We start from the raw sequence: 16,190 nt of genomic DNA, 5'->3' as shown, positions 1-16,190 counted from the left end.
CTTAACAGGAGACCTTAAAGGAAATAACACAATAGTTCATGCATTAAATGATTTTATTGCATACGTCAGAGTCTTTTTAAGACTGTTACCATATTTTTATCCTTGACAAATGCTGTAAAATGTTATAGAGCACACTCCAAAATAGTTTATTACACTTATTATATAGCTTTAAAGCATGATTAAAAGAAAATAAAAGTCAGACAGCACATGAATAGAGGGTATAATTCAACTGCCATCTTTTTTTTTAGCTTGTTTAGTTGATTCCTGGAGACCAAAGTACAGCAAGAAGCAATGGTAAAACGTATCCTGAAGTGCGGTGTCCTTGGAGTTAGGTATATTAGAGGAGTGCACATGTAAAAATCTTTGGGTGACAGGTTGGAGGTGGTTTGATCCAAATGTTAAAAAAAGTGCTGCTTAGTTCTCTGTTTGTTTTTCTAGGTTCAATAAAATGAGCTCTGTCAGAACAGGTGGCAATTATTTAAACCAGAGCATGGTACCTTTTTTATTCTCATCCCACCCTTTATATTAGTTCTTTAATGTGATACCAAAAAATTCAATAGTTACTTAGATGACACCTTATTACATTTGAATATATCAGAGACAGTAGTTTTGCCATCTGGTATGCCTTCTGAGGTGTGAATTAATGGTGATGGTAGCACAGATTCTTAGTAACACTGTATTTCAGTGTATTCTCAGTCAGTTATCTGTTAGTGGCTTTTTCTTAGGGTCTCGTGCTGCTGTCAGCCTAAGGCTAACACAACATCTCTGTCTCCATTGCATTTATTTTTCCTGGTATAATTTCCTGATTGCATCAGTCCTTGTGATAGTTGTATTCTTTGGTTCTTAGTGGATGATCTAAGTTGAAATGAAACAGGACCAGTCAAGAGATAGTTGGAATAGGTGGCAGAAGTTTGTGGCAGCATGTGTAGGCCCCCATAAGGCTGATATAGAAAGTCATTTGAGCAGATGACAAGATTCTGCACATGTGAATTAAGAATTGAGAATACTGGGAGGATGTGCATCAGGGATATGTTTTTGTGTAACTTATGTTGCCTTGTACCTCAAAGTTATTTTAGCTGTTGGTGCTCAACATGCTCAGATTTTGTAGCGTTTAAGGTTCTGGTCAAAGAACGTCATAATTTCACAATTACATATTCTGTTGGTGGGTTGTCCCAAGTATAAAAGCAGTAACAGAACGAGACAGATTTAAGTGATTAGTTTTATAGTATGCATTTTATGAAGCTGTAATAAATCCCAGGTACTTTAACTTCTGACACTCGTTCAGATTATTTTAAAACCTGATTTAAGCTGCATCTGTTCTATCTCAACTCCCTGCATTGTGTAGTAGGTAAACAACATATCATTTATTTATTTTTATTTATTATTTTACATTTGTCAACCGGGAAAGTCTAACTGGATACATATCCATTTTCAGTGGAGGCCCAGGGAGAAACACTCCAGAAGTACAAATTATATTTAACAAATACAAAATACAAGTAACAGTATAATATCAACAGTTCATATAACAATGCATATATATATATATATATATATATATATATATATGTATATATCTATACCTATATATAAAATCCAAGAGCATATACGTGCTTCTGGCTCATTACCAAGTTAAGTCAAGGCTATCTGTATAAGATAACTTGCTTGTGAAACTACATTCTTCTTTTGGCCTTCATCGACTTGTTTTATAATTAGCTTAATGTTTATGCGACACACTCTTTATATGTGTGATGATATGGGCTAGTACCAGCATAGCCAGCTGGAGTTTTGTAAAGAATATGTCCTTTGAATATCAAACTGAGTTATATAAGATGCTTGTGTTACAAATGTATTAGAACTGTATGGCATTTGAATATCAAACAGATTTGTATAGATGCTTATGTTACAAATGTATTAGAACTGTATGGCGTTTGAAAATCAAAATGTGTTTGTAAAGTTGCTAGTTTTAAAAAATGCATCAGCAGTGAGTCCTGCTGGACAGAGAAGGAATATACATGCGAGACTGTATGTATATATGTTAGCAAAGGACACTGGAAGAGAATTGGTTAAACTGCTAGCCTACTTCTTACTTTAAGAAAAATACTGTTAATTGGACCACCTGTTGGAATATGGAATTACTTATGTCACAGCTCTGAACAGGACTGGAAATGGCATGTCTGGAAGAAACCTTTGTTCAATAGCTCAGTAAAATGAGTGAAAGCTGCAGGCACTGCCATAAACATTAGCAAAACTTTAGATATGCATCTTATCACATCTGTGCTTTCCATAACTCTTTTAACTTGGAAACATCAAAAATCTGGACAAAGGCCCATGAAAAGTAGGTACAACCGGCCAAAAATCTGGACACTGATTAAAATATTTTTACATACATAATTGTGTAACCTCTCCCACTCCAGTGGAGTTATGGGATGAAACATTCATACCCAAATTGAAGAACAGACAAAATACAAAACAATAAATATCCTTCAGAAAAAGCAAACTAACACAAAATCTGTTATTCTAACAACATTCTAAGTTTATAAGAACAGTATTTAAAATCTGTTCATATTTTTGGGTTTTTACTCCCCATTATTTAAGGCTTTATGAAGATTTCTTGTGTTAGAAAATTGAGGGGTATGATGTTGAGTAGGGTAAGTTCCCTAATAACCTGGCCAAATTTCCCCAAGCAATTTAAAAGCAACCTCTGGTATCCCCTGAAAAGAGGCTACTACTAGCCTAGTGGGACTAACCTGGTCAATAAAGGATGAATAAAACAAAAATGTCACTGAGTTTTTCTAGATATGTATAATGGAAAACAAATTACTGCAAAGAGGACATAAGCAGTAATCATATGGGTAAGTCATGTAAATCATATCCACAATGTAATATATCAGCATAGCAAATTGCAAACCCACTACCCACCTTACGTAAATAATAAATCTTGATTCAGACATTGCATATACTTATAATTGACATATTTATGAATAATCAAAAGCTACTGTTATGCTACCAGTTAGTTATATTTCTATTCTGATAAACCAAAATGTTTCATCACTGATATCAAAATATAGACTGAATCATCTTTTACAAACGGAAGCCTCCTATGTCTCACTTAAAGCCTGTTCCCATGCATATTTGTAATACAGATAATACAACTTTTCTGCAACTCATATGCAGCACAACAGTCATCACCCTATCATATCCTTTATGTGTTTGCAGTTATGCCCAATGGTGATGTTGTATACTGCAGTATATCTTCCAAGACAGTAACAACATAAGCATGAAACAGATTCAGGCACTCTACTTCTGTATCATTTCACACTTGTCTGGCCTTTGAATACAAATAGCCTAGTCATCTGTAGCCCTGTTGTAATACTTTCAGCACTATTGCTCTGCCATTCTGCAAACAGTGCTTCTCTATTCAGCAACAGGACCCCTACATGTGCAGAGATTAACCCCTCTGCTCATAAAAAGGCTTTAATCAAATATTCACATTCCTTCCACAGCTTGGCTTCCTAGAGTCTTTAAATGCTTCTAGCTAAAAACAGCAGTGATCTGTGCTCATATACCACATGTACAAGGTTTAACAATCTTTAGCAAGTCCTAAAGGTCTATATCACATCGTCGAACTTGTATAAGTTCTAACGATGTAATATCGAACCCAAAAGTCCGAAACTGCACAATAACGAACACACAGAACAGCGATTTTTTTTTCCCCAGGGGAAAAAAAAAATCGCTGTTCCCTAAAAAAAAAAAACCTTAAACTAAAGTGGGTGGGGGGCTTAGGCCCTCACATCCCCCCTACTTAAATATACGAACTCTGAGATCGCACCACAGTGGAGGAAATAGCAAAGCCCCAAAAACGGTCCACCGATTTTTTTTCCCTGGGAAAAAAATCGATGTGTCATGGCTTCGCTATTTTTGCTTTTCGGACTTTTGGGTTCGATATTACATCGTTCAAACTTATACGAGTTTGACTATGTGATATATAGACCCAAGTCCTAATATTATACAACTTTTAGTACAGCCAAAAATAAAAATGTACCATTATTGCACTCTGCAACTTCTTAAGCAAGTAGCTTCTATGATTGCTAAGCAAACATATTGGCAGCTCTTTCTGTTTTCTTTCATATTATGCATTTTAAGATGTACCATCACACTTTTACAGTATTTTGAGGAAAGTGTATGTACACTTTTGCAGTATTTTGAAGAAAGTGTACTGTTTTATCTATAATAAAATATCAAGATATTTGTAATTGTTGATGACCCCACACCCCGGACAGAGCAACTCAACTCTGGACTGTCCTGCAAAAAGAATGTGCAGGTTGTTTCCCTAATAGAGCAATTCTCACTTGCCCTTTTCAACAGGTTCTGTTTCCACTTTTGCTACTGGTTATTTGTGAAGGCACGTATAAGGCTGGCTGTATAGCAGGATGATAAGTTTTATGTGTCTCACTGACTGTAAAAGCTGCAAGGCTTGTTGTATAGTACTAGTAAGCTTTAAGTCCTTCCCTGGGTGTGAGGGCAGCGCAAGCCTCAGTGTCTGCCCGTTATTAACAGCAGTTACTGTCACGTATCGCACCTGCCTGCCATTTCCTTATCTGCACATAAAGTGATGTCTGCTTCTGAGCTCGTCTGCAAAACCAAACAAAAAAAATGCAGTCAAGGGGGGAATCGCAACAAACAAAAAGGTGCTTTTCACACCTAATAGGTAAGGTTAACAATGACAAGGCTTTATTTCCTGTGCTGTATGATCTTGTACCATGTTTTGCTACCAGGTATTACTGTGATAAATCCACTGTAATGTATCCAAAGTACTTTTGCAGCAGCTGTATAAGTGAGAAAGGAAGTTGTGCAGTTTGTGCAAGCAAATCACTTTTAAAAGGGGTAGTTTTGCGATACGAATTTGTGGTTAATTGTGCTGTATTTTTTTTGTAAAGGAAGATATTTATGAAGAGCTGATGGTTGCACACTGACAGTGGGCTTTCACGTTTCAAAAAAGGACAACATTGTAAAGAGGCGATTTGTTGTGAACTGTTTTAATAATTGCAGTTGTTAGAGGAGGACAGAAAGTACAGCCCTTACCTTGTGCTGGGTTTTGTTCTATCTGTATTTAACGTTAAAACATGACAATGGTATACAAGTGCACTTTATTTATTGAGTTATTTCCACATAAAGATTCTCAGAAGAAAGTCCGATTAACTGCATTACACATGTGCCTGCATTACTTGCTCATCTGTGCCCAGGTATTTGCCCAAGTATCCTATTGTGCTACTAATTGTAATACTTGTTTTATGTTACCCAGTATGCACAGATCTACTTTCCCCGCTGCAATAACTGTTAACACCTGTTTTCAGGAATCTACCCCTTCCAGTTTTAAACGTTCTAAAAGGCATAATAAGTTAATGAAATTCCATGTTAAAGTACTGTAAAGTGCATTGGTTGTCTAAACCATTAACAGTAATTATTGTGGAGTTCATACATAGGTGACCTGAAGACTTGCTCCCCCCACCCCAGAAAGAAAAGCCGAAAGTGGTGGTTTCTTGCAGTAATATTTTATTTTAAGCATCACATTCCAGAATTAATCTGTCTATATCTGGAATGATTTACAATATCAGGCCTGCACCTGCAATCTGACACATAAAAAGATTACTGAACTATTGCAGGATTCCAAAAGCCGACAGTTTTCCAGTTTGCATGGTCATCTTTGCAAGGTGCATTAGCTGTGATTTGCTAGCTTGTTGGGTATTAGCAAATATAGATTTACATTACCAGCTAACAATGACAGTCAGGGAAAGGTGCTGTTGAAGGAATCCTTTCCCTATTACGTAAAGTTTAGTAGGCTCTTCACTGATTTCAGAAAGCTAATGGTGATTTTAGCGGTATGCCTATGGACTTTAATGTTTCTTTAACAGCTAATGATACCTTAGGCATACATGTGCTATGCGCCTTTTTCAAATTGTTTTTTTTTACTTACCTGGAGGTCGAGTTACCGGAGGAGCCAGAGAAAGGAGATTTTCTCATCCAGCGGACTGTGGACACTGGTTGGGTGGTGGTGAGCTCTGGGTGGACTGCCGGATTTTGCTGCAGCAGATGATGAAGACAAGTTGAGAACTTTATTAAATTGTAATAATATGCACAGCAGCTCCACTCTCTGCTGCCTGCCTACTGTTATTCTTTGAAGCTGATGTCATTATGCGCGCCCCTGCACTTTGATGTTACAGGATACCCTGGCTATGCATGGTGACGTCAACAATAACTTTAAAGTTGTATTACAAATAAAAAAAAAAATTCAAAAAAATCGAGAATTAAAGGGGAATTTGTGGCACCCCATTATTTTGCCCTCAAAACTGGTAAATACCAAGGAATTTGGTATGGTTGAGAGGTAAGAAGCTAATGTCCTCTCTCAGGCTTCAAAGTGGAATAGTTTGAGAACCCGGAGTCAAGTGACCAGATGAGGTCATTCTGTTAGCCATCTAGGAAATTTTAGATATTATAAAGAGAACTCAAACTCTGTCAGTATTGAGTATTCTCACTTTGGCCTGACACAAGAAGGACCATTGACCACATCATCTGCCTTGCTCTGTCAAGTAAGTAGGGAATAGTAATTATCCTAGATTCAGTCAGGAAAATATAGTGAAGCTTAGTTTAGATACTGTTTTTCTTTATTTGTCTGGGTCTGTCCATCAATGTTATTTTCAGTGTTTCCTGTGATTTTAACTCTGTGATTTACTGTAAATATATATTCAGTATTTTCATGTTCTTTTATTATTTATTGTTAAATATATTTAAAGCTGCTATTGCGGCTGGTCGTTTTAGAAAGTATTTAACATTTGAGAATGCTAATATTTATTTAGTGACACTGTGTAGGCCACTCCTGAAACCTTAGCTGTTTTGGCCAACTACTATCATTTGTATTAGTATTAATGTTGCACAATATAATTGGACACCCTTTGTTAAGGGCCTTAGAGTAGCTGATTGTGGAGTATCTGGTGGCAGTGATAACTACATTATACTCTGGGGAGAAGGGGGCACAGCAGGTAAATCTGTACCAGCCTTTCCTAGGTGTGTGTGTGTGTGTGTGTGTGTGTGTGTGTGTGTGTGTGTGTGTGTGTGTGTGTGTATAAAATCAAATCTCACCAGGTGTGTGTGTCAGCTACTTGGAGACGGGACATGAAGCACTGGTTTCACAGAGAGGATGCTGGAGGACTTGGCTTGGTCACTTGACCTAGGACCTAACCCTACAGCTGTATCAGTTACAAGTCTTTTTGGGGGCCTGGAGGGAGACAGATGTAGAGAAATCCAGACCCTGGGCTGAGTGTGTTCCTTGTGTGCTCTTAAGGGAAGTTGTGCTTGATGCAGAGGGGTCTGCACCTGCAAATACTGAGTGTGTATCCATTTGTATTCCAAGTGAACATCCCTAGCCAGCATCAGTGGTAAGGATTCAGGCTCCTTAATTACAGTGTGGGCTCATCACAATATGTTATGCATTATTTATAAGTTCTCCATTTTGGGATTAATCCCAATATCGCCCCCTGTAAAAGAAACCCATCATCTCTTTGGGTCTCACTATCAGCGTAAGTAAATTAATATATAAAATGACCCATTACAAAGTGGCAGAGGAAACAGTAGCCATATACTATAGGATATACAAATCTGTCAAGGCACTCTCTCACTTTGTCCAAGAAGTGCCTTTAAAAGATATGGCAAACTAGGTCTGCCTCGTGTGATGTGTTTTGATTTTTAGTTAGGTAGTAACTGACAAACTCGTATATTCATGTGTTTTGTATCACCTGTACTAAGCATTAAATTTAATTTCCTTTTGCTTTTACCTCACCAGAAAGGAGTGCTGTTTGACCATGGAATTCGACGTTTGACCTTCCTTGTTGCACAAAAGGTATTTGAACTTCTCACTTGCACATTCTTATTCTTGGACTAGGGAAATTGCATGTTAAAGTGAATAATCAAATGTGAGAAATGTAATTACCTTAATTAAGCCTCCTAGCAATAAATCAGATGCATTTTTGGGGTGAGGGCAGGTATGCTGAACCCCATTTTACTGTGTAATTACTGTTTTGCTTTTTGCCCTTTAAATCGTAACATAGTCTAATTAAAACTGAGCTTTGTTATTAACTATCAGCTATCTTCTCCTCTCTCCCTCTCTCTGTCAAACTCCCTTTCATTGGACAGGATTTCAGAAAACAGGTGAACTATGAGGTGGATCAGAGATTTCATGTAAGTAAAGAATGAATGCACAGCACACACAGAAAGGCAGTGTACATTGCACAGTTTGGCTCACAGCTGCAGGAGACTCTGTTCTGGAGGTCCCTACAGTGTTGTAGGCCTGGCTTGTACTCGACATATAACACATGTGATTATTGAGATTCATCTGGCAGTGACTGTGTATCTTAGTCCCATATACTGAGTGCTGTAGGCTGAGTGGCTCTAATGCTATAGGTTTGGGTACCCTTTTTAATGCAGAACTAGACATTATATACATGTTTTATAAATGAAGTGTTTTATATTGTACCCAATGCCATTCATCCTGGTAGAGTAAGTTCCAAAGATTAAATACACCTCATTTCATCCGATATAGACAAAGCTTTGATCCATTATTTTGTCCCATATTTGATTCTGTAAGTCACTGCCAGCATCCATCCACATATGTTACATGTGTGTATATGTTGTATGCCCTGCTCGATATTGCTTTTCTGAGTAAGCTGCTGGTTGATTTTCTGTTGTGATTTGATTTTTAAAGACTTTGTGTTCCAGAAAAAGTCCTCTTATGATTAGTGAAGGTAGAACATATATAGTAATAGATTTCTCTTTTTTCGGTGTTCAAGATTAAAATTCACAAAATATTTTAAACCCCCATGACCCTGGTTTTGGATACTTAGCTCCGCACTCCTGCAGGTGCATGTCTTAATTCAAATATATGTAAAGTATATTTTGAAAAAATCCATGCTGGTGAAGCAGAGAGCCTACGTCACTGTCTGTCTCTGTGCTTTGTATTTAAAAAAAAAAATTCCTTCACATGCAACATGAAAGTGTAAGCTATGATCTTTGTAAGCCCTCCTCTTAAGATATTGTCCCTGTGCCTGGTTTATGGTGGAACCTTGTTCTAAAGTTCTGCTAAGCAAACACTGCTGCATTTATGTATACCTGAAAAAGTTGTACTTTGACTCAAATGTGATGAGTTGCCAAACTGATAATTAACATACTAGATGGTCTTTGACAGTGAAAAAGGTGTTCTTAGCATTACCAGATTTGTATATGAGAGAGTGATTTTATCAGTTTTTTGAGCTGTACATAGGCTGTGTTCAGAATCTGGTGTGCTGATATTGTCTGAAAAAGTCATAAGTTTTATAACTACAGTAGAATGGGACATGGGTTTGATCTTATCTGTCACAGAAATTCTCTTTTTGTTTTATGTTAATTACACTCAGTGTAATTAATTCTCAGCAGGTGGAGGTGAAAGAGAATTGTTCTAGCAAACACTTGATTTCTTCATCTCATTAGGTCTTTAAGTTTATTATAAGTATAATGATCAGGCTTGGTTATTTGTGTTGCATGTTTTCAAATTTCCCGATTCACAGGATATCTTGATTGGATAATCTGAGTAAATTATTAACAACGTCTTGGTAATGGTTAGCTGATTATAACACAGCAGGGATATAATGTCCCTGACAGAGCGTGTGTGGCTCTTACAGTTTTCAATTTTTTTTTCTTTTTTTGTGCAAGAGCAGAGAGAAGTTTGAGCCTTGAGTTATATTCCCCTCTTCAACCCCCTACTGATAACTGTAGCTAAATGATCTTAAAGCAATTATACTAGTGACTAAATTAAAGGATTTTATCAGAAATATTGTGCTGTGCCGTCTACCGATTAGTTTTTTTGTTTTAAAACTTGATTTTTTTTATCCTCCACTTTATTTTTTTTTCTTAATTTGAGTGTATAGTGAAATCCAATTACTCAAAGCTTCCAGTAGGCCCCAGTCCTAATAACTATTAACCAAAACATAACTGGTGACATCATTCATTTTAGCTCCTTGAAGTTCTGTACTGCAGAGAAGTGGTAGTAGTACATAAAACGTTCTCTGTGGCCCTAGGTGTAAGTACACTGATGCTGGAGAAAGAGGACAGCTGATGCAGGGTTTGAATCTAATTTACATATACTTTTAACACCTCCCCCTTACAAATCCTTAGTTACCTCCCTACTAAAATGCCCCCCCCATATAGACACCCATGATACTCAAAACCCAAATGGTTTGAGGTGCATGGCTAGGCTTGTAAGGGCCCTAGTGGTTGTTAACTTAGTAACAACCTTTCAGCCTATGATGTCCTGTGACATTTTTAAATAATCAACTCCAGGCCACAGACATACAAGCATAGATCATTCCAGTTTATTTACACTTTTCATTTTAAGTGAGATCATTTATCACCCATTTTATCCACTTGTTGCACTCTGTACCAGATGGTTTGTTGAAGAGAGGTTGAGAACAATGGGCCTCTTCAATGCATTTAATAACAGTTTATGGTATGAGTGTTCACCTGCCATTGTGGATTGTCCTGTGAAATCATGATTTTTTTTTCTTACACTGTGTTTATTTTTTTACAGAGGGAATTCCCCAAGTTTTTCACTTTCCGTGCAAGAGATAAGGTAAGGTAGATGAATACATGCATATACTTCCACCTGTTAAACTTTGAATTGTTTTATTTTTTGATTTAAGTAAAACGTTGTTCTGTACTCTCGAGGAGCTTTTCTCCCCGGGCCTCTGCTGAAAATGGATATGTATCCAGCTGGACTAGCCCGGTCAACAAATGTAAAATAAATAAATAAAATAAATAAATAAAAAAATATATGTGTGTGCATGTATAACTGTTTTGCTTCTTGGGCTGTATTGTTGGCACTGTGCTTCTACACAGTTTAATTAAGTGATATCAGCACCATGATGCCAGTTGGACTGTCATTTATTCCCATTTCACCTACTATTTTAAAGATTATCAGTGCCACTAGAAATTAAAGATCATGTGCACATCTGTGAATTGGAAAGCCATGAACTCATTTATTTTAGTGTTATACGTTAGAGCTTATCTTGCGATACGACTCTGTGCACACACAGTTTGTAGTAGTCTTTATTTTTCATTAAATTTCAAAGGATAAAGTGCCCTCTGGTATGCCTATGTGCTCCACCCACCACACAGTCCTGTAGAGGGAGTTGTGTTTTATTGTCAGTGTGATATCACATTGAAGTTGGAAACATTGTTTCCAAATCTTAAGCAGAGAGAAATGCATTTTCCTGAAAATGCTCATTGATATAAAGCATTTACATACTTTTAGTGACTAGCATGATTAAGTGATGTTAGTTGTGAATGCTTTACCAGATATTATGCAATTATGTGCCATTAATATTCAAAAATGAGCATGCTGAAGGCCCAACTGGCATGCCCATTGTAAACTGAGCATGTACCAAAAGAAGAAAGACCGGTTGCTAAAGCACCGTTCAGCAGCCAGGCTTTTTTCTATTGGTATATGGTAGACAGGCATTGGTTTGAAGAAAGAAAGTCTGAAGCTGAAAAGTGTGCCATTATTTAGTGACTTCATTCCTCATAAAATTTGTGGTTTTCTGACAAATTACTGAGAAATGAAGTCAGTAAATAATGACATGCATTTCATTTTTAAACTTTTCTTTCAGACAATGCACAATTATTCTCACATTTCTAAGTTTATAAGAACAACATTAACAGTCTGTCCCCTCCTTTGTTTATGCTTTGTCCATGTTTGTTGAAATAAGATGTTGAGAGGTACATATGAGAGCAGAGAAAATACAAGGAAAATCAGGTATGTTCTGCAAAACTAAAGAAGCATACTTGATTTTCCTTGTATTTTCCTACTTTTTCTCTCATACCTGTAAACTGTCTGGAGGGTACAGTTTTTTTTTCTTAAAAAAAAAAAAAAGCTACGGAGATCATCCTTTCTCTGTTGCTTACTGATGTACTAAGCGTTGGAACAGAAGTCCCATACACTTGCACAGTACATCATCAAAGGGCAGAATCCAGAAACAATGAGGAAGAACACCATAGCAGTTATACAAAGACATTATTTAAGAAAAGTAAGTAATTTCTTTCTTAAATAATGTCATTGTGTAATAGCAATAACCCATGGCTGGGTGTGGGTAATGCTGAATTTACCCACGGTTGGCTTTGTTTAGTCACTTTGGCTTTGCCTTGGTGACCAAACCACACCAACCCAGGGGTAAATCCAGTAATGGCCACACCCAGCCATGGGTTATTGCGACAATCAACCTTAATACAACAGGCAGTCAAACATACGAAACAAAAGCAGGAACATTCTATGGAAATCAGGGTAGTTGAGACTCATTCACACAAACTTATCTGCTTATGTAATAACATTCTTGTGATCACTGGCCACCTCATGGAAGGATTTATCCTACTTGCTTCCAAAACAAGATGCAAGACAAAGGATGAAAATAGAAAAAAAAATAAAGAACTAAATCCTCATTTCCTTTTCCTGTTTGATGCCACACGTACACTCAATATAGAGCCTTCCCTAGTAATTTACTATGACTACAGCTAAAACACTAATGCTGCTACCCTTAGTACCCCTGCTATTCATTCCTTATCACCTAAGCTCCTATGAATATGTACAGCATCTTGAAATCCAATACACGAACTCTCAGACACCAACCAAGCATTTAGTAAGTTTATCCACCACATAACCACCCCCTCTCCTAATTCCTTGACCCCCATTTACCATCACCCGACTAAATACCATTACATTAGCTTAAAAAACAAAAGCTACGAAAAAATCATAAACAATTTTTTAAGACTCATAAGCAACTTAAAAATTAATCTTATGAAGGATGGAGACATCCACCCCAACCCTGGCCCATCCACAACAGTAGACCCAAGCACACCATCTAACATCCCAATGTGTACTACCCAGATTGTTAGACTTCCAGACTCATTTCTGGTCTGTCATCTCAACATCAGAAGCCTAAACAATAAGATCCATAGCCTACATGGACTCTTAGCTGTTCACTCCCCTAATATTCTCTGCCTCACAGAAACCTGGCTAAAACCAATAACCAAAGATAATGAAATAACCCCCCCCCCCCCACAGTACAACATCCTTAGACTGGAATGGATTTCCAGGAAAGGTGGTGGGGTAGCTGTACTATACAAGTCTACCTTAACAAAAACAAATGACACCCAACAGCCACCCCAGTTTGGCAATGTAGACATTCTCATCACCAAACTAATAATAAACAAAAATAAATGCAGATACATTGTCTGCATTTATATTCCACTGGGCAAGAATGATAATACTCTAGAAAATATCTTACATTGGCTAGCTTCTAACTATCTCCAGGAAACCATTGTCTTGGGGGGCTTTAACATTGATTGGAGTACCTGTTCCTCTGAAACTCCCTCCACCCATTTAAAACTCCATGGGTTTATTCAGATCATTGCCACCCCCACCAGATTTAGCAAAAATAGTCAAAGATAGTATCCTTGATTGGATACTTATTAACAGCCACCCCCCAAAAGTACAAGTCAGGTACATTACCCGATGATCTAAGTGATCACTGCCTTACCTATATTATTAGGCTCAAAGCCGACATTCCCAACCAGCCCACCTACAAAACGATAAGAAATGTCAGGAACTTTAACCTTGACAACTTCCAAAATTAACTCAAAGCATGTAATTGGAATGTCTTGAAACGATTCCCATTACAAGAAGCAGATGAGTACTTCAGTACCAGATTTCTGGCTATCTGTATCCACCATGCTCCTACCCGTACCATCCATGTAAAAGCCAGAGTTGCACCGTGGCTATCCCAAAATTAAACTAAGAAACAACGCCTGGGCCAGGTGGCATGTTACCAAAGCCCCTGTGGACCAAGTAAGATACCGGCAGCTAAGGAATCAGACCAAAAAAATCTGTCATTCTAGACAAAAAAAATCACTACACCCTCCTACAACAAAAATATCAGCTAAAACCTCAAAAGTTCTGGGCTGGTATTAACAATCTTCTCCACCCAGGCCTTTCCACCACTCCTACCCCATCAGCTACCCTTAATAAATCCCCTGTAGAAATTGCAAACAGCTTCAACTCCTTCTTTACTGAAACTATCCAGTCTCTAGCTACCCATCTCACTCCATCGGACACAAACACCAGCTCTGACACATCTAGCCCTAATCCACCCAGCTCCCAACCCACCTTTACCTTTCAAACCATACCTACCAACCTGATCCGGACCTTACTCCAAAAGCTAAAACCCACTACACTAGCTGCCGACCTCCCAGCTGAATATCTTCAAAAATCAGCTAATGCCATACCACTCCCCATTTCTATTCTGATGAACAGATCCATCTCAGAAGGATCCATCCCAGCAATATGGAAAATATCACGTTATACCTCTCCATAAAGGAGGAAGTTCCACAGAATTATCTAACTTTAGACCTGTAGCCATTCTTTCACTACTAGCTAAAATCATGGAAAGATGCATACACCAATCATGCACTTTCTTATTCAAAACGGAAAGCTTGCCAACTCTCAGCATGGCTTTAGGCCATTCCACAGTACCACCATGGCTCTTCTATCTTTCTCCAATGTCATCAGTCTTCATTGTAACAACAACAAACTATCTTCAGCACTCTTCCTAGATCTCTCAAAAGCTTTCGATATGGTCAACCATCAGCTACTGCTCAATACCCTACAAACCATCTGTTTAGACCAACACGCAATACAATGGTTTCACTCCTACCTAAAAGGTAGACAGCAGGCTGCCTTATGGCAGAGCAAGCTGTCATCCCAACTTCCTCTAACCCTAGGTGACCCACAAGGGTACATACTAGGTCCCCTTCTTTTCACCATCTTTATCAATGATCTGCACACCACCAGCCCAGGAGCCACCTGAATCCAATATGCAGATGACTCAACGCAAATATGCTCCGCCTTCTCTCCTACAGAACTTCTAACCCTCACCCAGACCACTTTCACCACAGCAGAAACATGGCTAGCTAATCGCCGCCTGCTTCTAAATCCTAACAAAACCAAGCTACTACTTTTCTCCCTCTAACCATAGAATTTCTCCTCCTTCCTCCAACATCAAATCTAGCAATGACACCATTATCCCCCCTGATGACCATACAAAGCTTCTAGACGTAATAATAGACAACAACCTTAAATTTGATAAACATGTAAATCACACTATTAAGTCTGTCAACAAAAAACTTGGATCCCTGTACAGAGCCAAACCTTTCCTCACCCCCTAGCTAAGGTAGCTATTGCAAGATCTCACCTCCTCTCTACCCTTATTTATATCTCTCCTGTACTCACCAACCTATCCAAAACTGATCTCAACAAATTATCAGGATGATACAATGATATAGCCAGATTTGCTACTGGCATGGCTTTTAGAACCCACCATTGCCAGAACCTCAAAGCACTGGGATGGCTAGAGTATCCTACCCTTCTACAGTTCAACCAGCATATAGTAGCGCATAAAATACTCATCAACCTGATACCACCCTTGCCCTCAAAAATATTCTCACCCCTCATAGTTCCCCCAGGCCATTATGCTCAGCTGATAAACTAATGATACTGACCCAAAAATCCAACAACTCTGCAGGCGATGCTATATTTGCCAACTCAACCAGTAAAATCTGGAATCTACTCCCTACTACCGTTACCAAGGAAACCTCACTACCCCTATTTAAAAGAGAACTGAAAAAATACCTCACATCTCATTGGCTGTGCTCTTGTTCTAAACCTGACTAACAACTTCACTAATACATGTGTTGGTACCCAACCTGCTGTTTAGCCAAGTATCTATGCCTCATAGCATTTGAATGTCTATGAAATCTGATTGTATTCTATGTTCACATTTTCTGATACGTCTCTGCCAATCAGATGCAAGTCTGCACATTGTGTATATTGATATCTGCCGGTATTCTTTGTCTATATTTTTCTAAACATGTCTGCCTGAGTTTATCACTCAGTGATGTATGTACTGTCTCTTTTTTGGTATGTGGAGCTTTTCTCCCCAGGCCTCCGCTGAAAATGGGCATATATCCAGTCGGACTGTCCCAGTCAACAAATGTAAAATAAAATAAAATGAATAAATAAAAATAAAATAAATCTGTCACAGTCTAATGTTGCACCATTA

General features: G+C 38.0%; 1 protein-coding gene across 6 annotated transcripts in view; it reads left to right on the top strand.

The window, feature by feature from the left end:
• Positions 1-16,190, top strand: part of ACACA (acetyl-CoA carboxylase alpha) — a 2,143,878-nt gene that overhangs the window by 1,016,289 nt on the left and 1,111,399 nt on the right. For 4 of the 6 annotated variants that reach the window (XM_044054575.1, XM_044054576.1, XM_044054574.1 and 1 more), the window contains 3 exons: positions 7,838-7,894; positions 8,188-8,232; positions 10,613-10,654. In XM_044054575.1, coding sequence (XP_043910510.1) covers positions 7,838-7,894; positions 8,188-8,232; positions 10,613-10,654 — 144 coding nt within the window. The remainder of the gene's footprint in view (positions 1-7,837; positions 7,895-8,187; positions 8,233-10,612; positions 10,655-16,190) is intronic. The other 2 variants (XM_044054578.1, XM_044054577.1) reach the window with 1 other exon arrangement.

Source organism: Protopterus annectens, chromosome 13.part0, assembly GCF_019279795.1.
Source record: "Protopterus annectens isolate FY-2018-M chromosome 13.part0, PAN1.0, whole genome shotgun sequence".
NCBI classification, from domain to species: domain Eukaryota; kingdom Metazoa; phylum Chordata; order Ceratodontiformes; family Protopteridae; genus Protopterus; species Protopterus annectens.
Note: the sequence above shows the minus strand (reverse complement) of the source record. Positions and strands in the feature narration are given on the sequence as shown.